Source organism: Chroicocephalus ridibundus, chromosome 4 (genome assembly GCF_963924245.1).
Source record: "Chroicocephalus ridibundus chromosome 4, bChrRid1.1, whole genome shotgun sequence".
Classification (NCBI taxonomy): domain Eukaryota; kingdom Metazoa; phylum Chordata; class Aves; order Charadriiformes; family Laridae; genus Chroicocephalus; species Chroicocephalus ridibundus.
In genome coordinates this window covers 93,788,198-93,796,796 of record NC_086287.1, presented here as the reverse complement: position 1 = coordinate 93,796,796, position 8,599 = coordinate 93,788,198, and the positions used below count along the sequence as shown (strand labels likewise).

At 65.2% G+C, this 8,599-nt stretch overlaps 1 protein-coding gene across 4 annotated transcripts in view; it reads left to right on the top strand.

Moving 5' to 3' along the window:
- Positions 1 to 1,750: 1,750 nt before the first annotated feature.
- The window catches only part of CBFA2T3 (CBFA2/RUNX1 partner transcriptional co-repressor 3), a 31,811-nt gene continuing 24,962 nt past the window's right edge, over positions 1,751 to 8,599 (top strand). The window contains exon 1 of one of the 4 annotated variants that reach the window (XM_063334844.1): positions 1,751 to 2,124. In XM_063334844.1, the coding sequence (XP_063190914.1) occupies positions 2,055 to 2,124 (70 nt within the window). In that variant the 5' untranslated portion in view covers positions 1,751 to 2,054. Of the gene's footprint in view, positions 2,125 to 2,399; positions 3,121 to 8,599 lie in introns of those variants that run through there. The other 3 variants (XM_063334841.1, XM_063334842.1, XM_063334840.1) reach the window with 3 other exon arrangements.

Here is an 8,599-nt window from a genome sequence, read left to right as displayed (position 1 = left end):
ACAGGGCAGCTCGGCAAAACCCTGAGCTGATGACGCCGAGCCCACCTGGGCCTGCGGCTGCCTGTCCAGCCAGAGATAAAAGAGGAAGAGGAGAGAGCACAAAACATGGATGGAAACCCTCCTGCCCGGTGGAACAGGCAGCTGGGAGCCCACGGCCCCATGCAGCCAAAACCTCTGCCAGCCCTCAATCCCCGTGGCCGGGCTGCTCTGCCCTCGCTGGTGTGGCACAGGCACCTCCAGGGCAGATGGGATGGAGCTGGGACCCACCAGCATCGCCGGGATGCAGGATGTGGGTCCGGGGAAGAGGTTTGCGGGGGGCTGCTGCAGCATCTCCCCTCGAGCGCACAGCCCCGGCTGGGTGCACGCCGTTCTGGCTGGGCTGGGGCTGTGGTTTGTAGCTCTGTGGCCCTTTCCCCTGGCGCATCGGCCCCGTGCCGGGGTTTCCCCTCGTCTCCCTGCAGCACCAGACCACACTCGCCGTCCCCCGGGTCCCTGGGCTGCACGCACAGGGCAGAGGTGCCCTGCCGGTGACACCCTGCTTCACCCCGCTCTGTCCCGCAGCCTGTGCCCCCGCAGCACAGCATCCCTGCACCCCCGCGCTGTGTGACCCTCCTTCCCACTTACACCCCACCGTCCCTTCCCTGTCCCCCCCCCACCCCAGGAGCCCCAGGCTGGGGGCATGAAGCAGGGAGCCCCGGGTACCATCTGCGGGAGCCCAGGTGGCCGCCGAGACACACCATCTGCTCAGCCACCTTCGGGGACCGTGCAGGCGCTGCTGTATTTTTAGGACACGTTTCCTCCCTCCCACCTGCAGCCCGGAGCCGCCTTTCGGTTTTCTAACAAGTTGTTTCTCTCGCTGGCGGCTGTCGGGGAGCTCGGGCCCCGGAGTGGGGAGAGCTGGCCTGGGGGTGCAGGGATGGACTGCAAAGGGGGGCTCTATCCCCACCAGGGGGGGGTTATCCCAAGTGCCAAGCAGGCCAGGGATCCTGGCTGGCTGGTGCATGGGGCTGATGCTGGAGGAAGCCAGCAGCGGCCAGGAGACATCCTCATCCCCGTGGCTGTCCCCTGGCAAAGGGACCAGGGGGTTGCAGGGCTGCAGCAAGGGGAGGGGGGCGAGCCCGCGGTGCTGCAGTGGGCTGGCCGTGCTGTGCTACGCTGCAGTGGCCGAGCTGTGCCAGGCTGTACCACGCTGTGCCAGGCTGCATCACGCCGTGTGGGATTACACCACGCTGTGCTGCAGCTATCCCCGGCCGCGCTGCGCCACACCGCCCTGCGCTCCCCACGCCGTCCTGCACCGCGCTGGGTTGCATCAAGCCGGCCATGCCATGCTGGGATGCATCGTGCTGTGCCACGCTGGCTTGCCAGTGCAGTGCTGCACCTTGACTGCCACGCCACGCCATGCCACGCCACATCGTGCCGGCTATGCCGTGCCATGCTGCACGGTGCTGCCTGTGCTGGGTTGCACCCGTGACAGCCGTGCCATGCTGCACCACGCTGGTTCTGCCGTGCCACGCTGCACCACGCTGCCCGTGCCGATGCGCGCCATGCCAGCCGTGCCGTGCCACGCTGCACCGTGCTGGTCCTGCCGTGCCCTGCTCCATGGCACTGCCCGTGCCGAGCTGCACCGCGCCGGCCCCTCGCAGTGAGGAAGTGAAGCCGGCGCGAAGGGGAAGTTGTTGGAAAGTCAGACCGGAATGGCTGATAGGGAAGGCAGAGCTGGGCTTGGTCGCAGATGGTTCCTGTTGGGGAAGGACACGGGCGCAGCTGCCCGGACTCCCCCCCACCCGCCGCATTATCACTGCCCGGCAGCTGTTCACCTTCCCCCTCGCCATGGGACACGGCTCCGCTGCCACCCCGGCCCCGGCCATCTCATGAACGGCCCCCACGGCAGGGCAGGCACCGAGCGGGCAGGACACCCCCTGCCCCACTGCGCCCCACCGGTGCTCAGCATCTCCCTCCCCGGCACGGCTCCTGCACCGACACGTGGCAGCAGGCTGGCTGTGCCGGCCCCTGCGAGGTTCGCGGCACCGGGGTGCTGACACCCGTCCCCTGGGATGCCCGGGGGACCCTCGAAGCCAGACGGCCACCCCTCCTGGGCCAAAGTGGCGGGCAGGACCGGCCAAGGTAAGGCCAAGGCAGCGGCGGGAGGAAGGCGGCGGGTGGCTGTGGCCGTGCCGTGTGCCATGCCGTGGCACAGGTGAATCACCCCGATGTCGAACTCAGCCTCGGGCGGGCAGGTGCTCCCCGGGGGTGGCACACGGCCGGTGCCCATCGGGGCGTCCCCATGGGGACCGGCTGGTGGGAGCAGGGAGGCAGGGCATGGCCAACCCGCAGCACCAGCGCCACGGGGCACGGTGGGCTCGCCGGCACAAGGACCCATTTGGAGCCCGCTCTGCAATTAACCTTTCCATAATGAGTAATCAGCCATGATTAGTTTTTATTTACAGAGTTCAAATCCTCTGTTTACTGGGTGTTTTCGTTCATTCTCGGGTCAGCGGCTCACATGTGGCTCGGGAGCGCGTTCTCACGCTTGCCCTCTGGCAGAGGCCGGATCCTGCGTGCCGCCGGTTTGTGCCACCAGGATCAGGATCCGACCCCACAGGCTCTCCACGTCTGTTGTTCGCTTGCAGCGTGGCAGCGGCGAGGATCCCTGGGGCTGGGGCATCCTGCGGTCCTGTGCCGGAGCATCCCCCTGGCACTGGCACAACGGTGCACAGAGCGAGGGACACCCCACAGCCCATCCTCGGCTGTGGGGCTGGGGCAGCTCTTGGAGGGTGGGGGCCAGGGGACTCCTGCTGGGCCCATGCCCAGCGCGGGCAGGAAAGCGGTTGCCGGCTGAGTCACCGGCATTTGTCTGCCCTGACCAAACAATACTGGCCTTTTGCCTTGCTTCCCCCTCACACCCCCCCGTCTCCCTGCCCGCAGCTCCCTGCCCCACCGCCTGGTCCTGGCACCCACCCCATGGGTTGGGGACACGGCGAGGACGGGCTCAAGGGCAGGCTTTGGGGTGCACTCCGGGCGCTGCACCCGTCGTGGCGTGTCGGTTCGCTGCAGGTGGGAGCTGCGCTGGGGTCCCTGTCCCCAGACCTGCCACCCGCCGCAGTGTTTGGCGCACCCTGGGTGAGTATCACCCACCGATAAGGTGCCGGTGGCCGGGCGGGCGCCGCAGGGCTGCGGTGGCTCGGCGGGCACCGTCGACCGGATGGCTGCAGCGAGGGGAGGCGTGCAGATTGCTGCGGGCTGGCCGAGCTGCCGGTTAGGCTCTTGGCAGGAGAAATGTTTGTTTTGTTGGCCGAATATCTCTGCAAACTTCCTGATTTCCTTGCGGCCGGCGAGGCAGCGATAGGGCTGGCGAGGCCGTTGCCTGCCCCGCGCTCCGGCTTCGGCGCGGAGAGCTGTTATCTCCGATGCGCAGCGGGCAGGGAAGAGGTGGAGAAAGGGAAATGAAATACAACAGAGGTGGCACATTTTTTGCTCTTGATAACAAGCCCTGCTTTTAGCCTGGGAACTTGGAAACGATGCAGGTGGCCAGAGACAGCCGCAACATCCCCCGCTGCCACGGCGCATCTGGACCTCGTAACGAATCCCAGACCTCCCCGCCGCAAGGCTGCGGCTCCCCACGGCCCGGCACGGCACGGCACAGATCGGCACCAACCTCGACGCGGCCAGAGCCTGGTGCCGGGGCATTTTGGCCGCATTGGGGTGGGGGTGGGCTTTGAAAGCAGCCCCCCAGGCTTTGCTCCCAGGCCCATCCACACGCTGGAGCGAAGGCGGGCTGCGCTGCACCGCCTCCCGCTAGCTCCCATTGATTTTTTGCAGGGATGCGAGGTGTTGGAAGTGCAATGCAAGCTAATTAAATTCCCATCATTAAAGAGGCCTGCGCAGGCAGTCGTAGCCTGTGGGATGGGGGGTGGGGCTGGCAAACAGACGGGTCACCCCGGTTTGGAGGGGAGAGGGGGAGTGTGAACACACCGTTCACCCCCCCCAGGGCTGCCCGCCGGGTAGGGGGTGGCCGTGGTGCCATGGCGGGGCTGAGAGATGCTCTCATCTCCCCAACCTTGGCATTGCACGGAGATCTTGCGTGGTCCAGGTGACGTTAGGGGCACTGAGGCGAGGACATGGCTGTCACGGAGGCTCAGCACCGCCGTTCCCCTTGCCCAGCCCTTCAAAGGGAAGCAGTGCCGTGGAGACAGGAGCTCCCCCGGCAAGGGACTGGAAGAAACGGAGGGACCCTTTGCGCCGGCACTCCCAGCTTGCTGTCCTCCCTGGGGCAGCTCAGGGGATTTTGCTCAGCATCTCCCAGCGAATTCCTGCTGGCCAAGGACGATGCTGGCAGGACTTGCCGACGGTGCCGCCACCGGGCGCTGCTCCCATGGTGGGGTCAGCAGTGTCCCCGTGCTCCCCAAAGCAACCTCTCCCGGAGGCGGGGCAGCACGTGGCAGTCTCTGCCTTGAAATGAAAATGCTTTCCAGACTCTCCGTGGCAAAGAAAAGCTGGAAACTTTGCGCCCAGCAGCCCAGGAACTGTAAAGGACCCAGAGGAATAGTGTCGCATCCCGAAGTCTCCCGGTGTTTAAGCCGAGCTGGTGATTTTTCGGAGCCTGCGGCGCAGGGCGAGCGGAGATGATAAGCAGTGGGGGCCGGTTTCCCTTTGAATGCCACGAAGCAGGAACGAATCTGTCGGCCAGGAAAACAGGATTTTTTTTTTCTTTTTTTTTTTTTTTTTCTTTTAATGTTATGGAAGTTGTGCGAAAGCCACAAAGCCTCCAGATCTGCTTCCCGGCGGCGATGGCCGGGGGGCGGTAAGGTGCTCCTTCCAGCCTTCGGCTGAGGAAGTGAGGGGCTGGGGCGGCTGCGGGGTGGTGGCCCTGAGGCCGGGGACCCCCATGAGTGGGCGAGGAGGGAAGCCAGGCGCAAACGAACCCCCTTTCTGCTGAAAGGCTGGCGAGCGGCACTTCCTGCCGAGCAGATGTCACCGCGGCGGATGCAGCTGCGGCGGGCGATAGCCGGCCGGCGGGCAAGCCGTCTTCCCCGGCCGCTGGCTCCCCACCAGCCCCTTATCTCCCCCCACCACATTCCCCCATGAATGAACGCGCAGGGAAATGCAGCGCCAGCCGGGGCTCCTGCTGCAAGAAAAATGCCATGGGAAGAGCTCTGGGGGCTGCAGGCTGGCTCCCGGTGCTCGCTCCGGGATGGATTTAGGCGCTGAGATTCAGGCCACCACATCTGCGCGTGCAGCCAGGGCAATGGGACCGTCTGTGGTCACACTGACCCTTCCCGGCCCAAGCACGGTGTCCCCATGGGGATGCTCTGAGAAAACGGGTCCCTCTGCAAAATGGGGACCCCGCCAGCGGCGTGGGGCTTTGCATTGCTGCGGCTGGTTGCGAGCACCGGGTCCTACTCTGTCCCCCAGCTCTGCTCGGCGCTGTGCCAGGCAGGGACCGCTGGTGCAGCCACATCTATTGAGGACCGCAGAGAAGCACCCCGGGATGCTCTGCTCCCCAGGGGATGCTCTGCTCCCCAGCAGGGAGACCGAGAAACCCAGACGGACAGACAGACTCGCTAGGGGTGACACCGGAAACCTGTGGCACGCCAGGGGCTGAGCGCCGGCACGGCTCGGTGCCTTCGCCTCCAGATGAGCCTCCTGCGAGAGCCGGGCTGTGGCAGGACCCCCGGCACGGCGCGGCAGAGGGGCTGCGGGTGCCCCCACGGGTGCTGCCCGCAGCGGGGCAGGTCTGCCACAGCTCCCGGCTGCGCAGCGTGGTGGTGGCGAGGGGATGAGTCACCAGCGCGGCGAGGGGGAAGGTGCGATAAACCAACACCGTGGGCTTTTTTAAAAAGCCTGAGGCTTGCGAAGGGGGGACGCAGCCTGAATAGCAATCAGCTCTTACAGGCACACCGGGAAGCGATGGGGATGAGCAAGAGCCCGGGCTGCGGGAGCTCGGGAGAGCTGGGGAGAAGGGGGACAACACGGTGCCGGTGGGATGCAGGGTGAGGGGCTGAGCGAGAGCCACGGGAAGAGAAGTGGTGGGTCAGGACAGATGGTTGAGCACCCACGGGGTGTGAAAAGGGACTCCAACACTGTGGTGGCTGCGAAGACATGCATGGGCCACGGGGCTGGGGCTGGCCTGGTGGCCACGTGAGCCAGGGGCACCCACCAAGTTGCCCCCAGCCTGTGTGCGCAGCCCCGATAGCGGCGGGGTCATGTGCATGGGCAGATACGGGGCCCGGATGGCACATGGTGGTGACCATTTCCTGCGAGGGTTGGTGCCAGTTGCCCTCATCTGCCCTCAGTGAGCACCTTATCTGCTGGCACACACCGTGCCAGGCCCTGGTGGCACCCCTCACCCCCAGGCTGTGCCTTGGGGACCTGCTTTGCCTGGCACAGGTCCTCGGCAGCTCCCTGAGCTGCCCACTGCAACCTCTCCCAGAGCACACCCAGCAGGGATAGAGGACATTCCTCCTCCCCGTGGGTCCCGTGAGCAGGAACGACGGGTGACGGTACCGACACCCTCCCATGGGACCAAGACACCCATGGGGGTGACACTGTCGGGAACGGGGAGGACGGGCAGCAGTGGGCGCAGGGCGGGATGCGCGGTGGCGGGAGATGCCGGCTCCTCAAAACAAAGGGAGCGCGAATTGCCATAACATGTGCAGTTAATCCTCGCGCCGGGCTGTTGCACGCTGCGCCATCAATCACGCGCCGGCGTGACCGACACCGAGTCATTACAGGAGTTTCCACCCTCTCTGCCGGGTGGGAACCCGGCGGGGCCCCATCCTGCCCCGGCTTCAGATTTGCCGGGGGAAGGATTACCAGGCCCTGGGCTGGGACAGATCCAGGCTATCGGGCTCTGGCAGACGCTTATCTCCCACCCCGGCCGTTGCTTTCCCACCACAGCAGAGCGGGGCTGCTGGCCCTGACGAAGTGGGGCTGGTCCCGTCGTCTGCCCCATGGCGCGGCATCCATCCTGTGCACCCAGGGAGCTGAGGTGGTGACCCCTCACATGGGGGATGTTTCCCCACCAGCACTGATCCCTCTCCATCCAGGGACGCCAGACCCCTCTCCATCCCCATCCCTGGGACCCACGCGTGCTGCAGATGAGTGGCCACGGGGCACATGGCAGCACCCGGCCAGCAGCCACCAACCATGGGCTGGGCAGGGAGAGGGCTGGGGGGTACGAAGGGGTTAAGCCGGGGAAGTTTGCTCACTCTCGGCAATGATTTAAACCAGACAGAAAGGTTCTGTCATCCATCACGCTAACAGCCAGATCATTGTGTTTTAAAGTGTCTGTAATTGCAGCAATACAGAGACTGGGAGAAAGATAAAGGCTGGGAAGATGCAAATGCAGAGGGGAAGCACCAGCCCCCTGCACCCAGCGGGGAGAAACCCGGGGAGCCCTGGGGCCAGCCCTGTCCCGGCTGGCGGCTGACTGGGGACAGCCGTGGGGACAGCCGTGGGGACAGCCATGGGGACAGCCGGAGGGTGGTCCAGGCGTCCTCCTGCCTGCCCCAGCTGGGCTATGGCACGGTGTGGGTGCGGGGACATCCCCGCTGCGGGTGGGAGCACCCACAAAACAGTGCAAGCGAAAAAAACCAGGGACAGGAGCGGGCAGGGAAGGGTCCAGAGCAGGTGCTGGACTCAATCTGCTTTACTCAAAATATTACCTTTCCATCACCTTTATCTTACAGCAGCCAGCTCCCTCGTTATCCCCAGCTTAGCTCTAAGCGGCACTTCGGTCCCCGTCTCCTCTCTGTTGGGATCCAGGGATGCCTGGGGACAGCGTGCGAAGGCTGGTGAGATCCTACCCCGCGCATGCAAGGAGGCAGCCGTGGGCACAGGCACGGCCACAGCCACGGGCACAGCCACAGCCACGGGTGCCCGGGCTTTGTCCCCGCGGCCAAGGCCACGTGCAAGCACGCCGGCAGGGAATTATTAACATTCAGACGAGACCCGCCGAATAAAGCGAGCTAACACAAATGTTTATTTTCACAGTAGTGAATTATGACTTCAATAGACCAAAATTACGGGCTGCGCGAGCGGAATAGAAACGAAGCAGACCCCGCCACCCAAACGCCGCCGGGGGGGACGCAGCGTGGCTCCCTCCTGCCCACGCTGTCCCAGACATGCTGCAGTGCCGCTGCCTACCCGTCCCGCCGGTGCACGGGCAGATCTTGCCTGCGCGGTGGCCCTGGCAGGATGGCTGTGCCCAGCTCCATCCGCCTTCCCTGCAAAGGCTCTGTGGGCTCCTGGCCACCTGGCTCAGCCTTGGCTCGACCACCTTGGCTGGTGCCAGGTATTTGATGGCATCCTTCAGCTGCACTCCAAATTAACCAGGAGCCGGAGAGGTTGTGGCTTTTCCTGGCACCGTCCCAGCGAGGTGCCCGTGGGCAGGTCTGTGGGGATGGGTTTGCACTGTATTCAATGGCTCGCACTGCATGGGGATGGGTGTGTGGGACAGCCCACCCAGTCAAGAGCGTGGTCACCCCCGTGGTGAGGTCCCTGCTCTCCTGGTAGGTGGCCAGACACAGCAGCTGAGCCCAAAGGAGCCCTGGGCTGGCACCCCAGAAAACCTGGGCTCTGCCTTGGGAGTGCTCTCGGG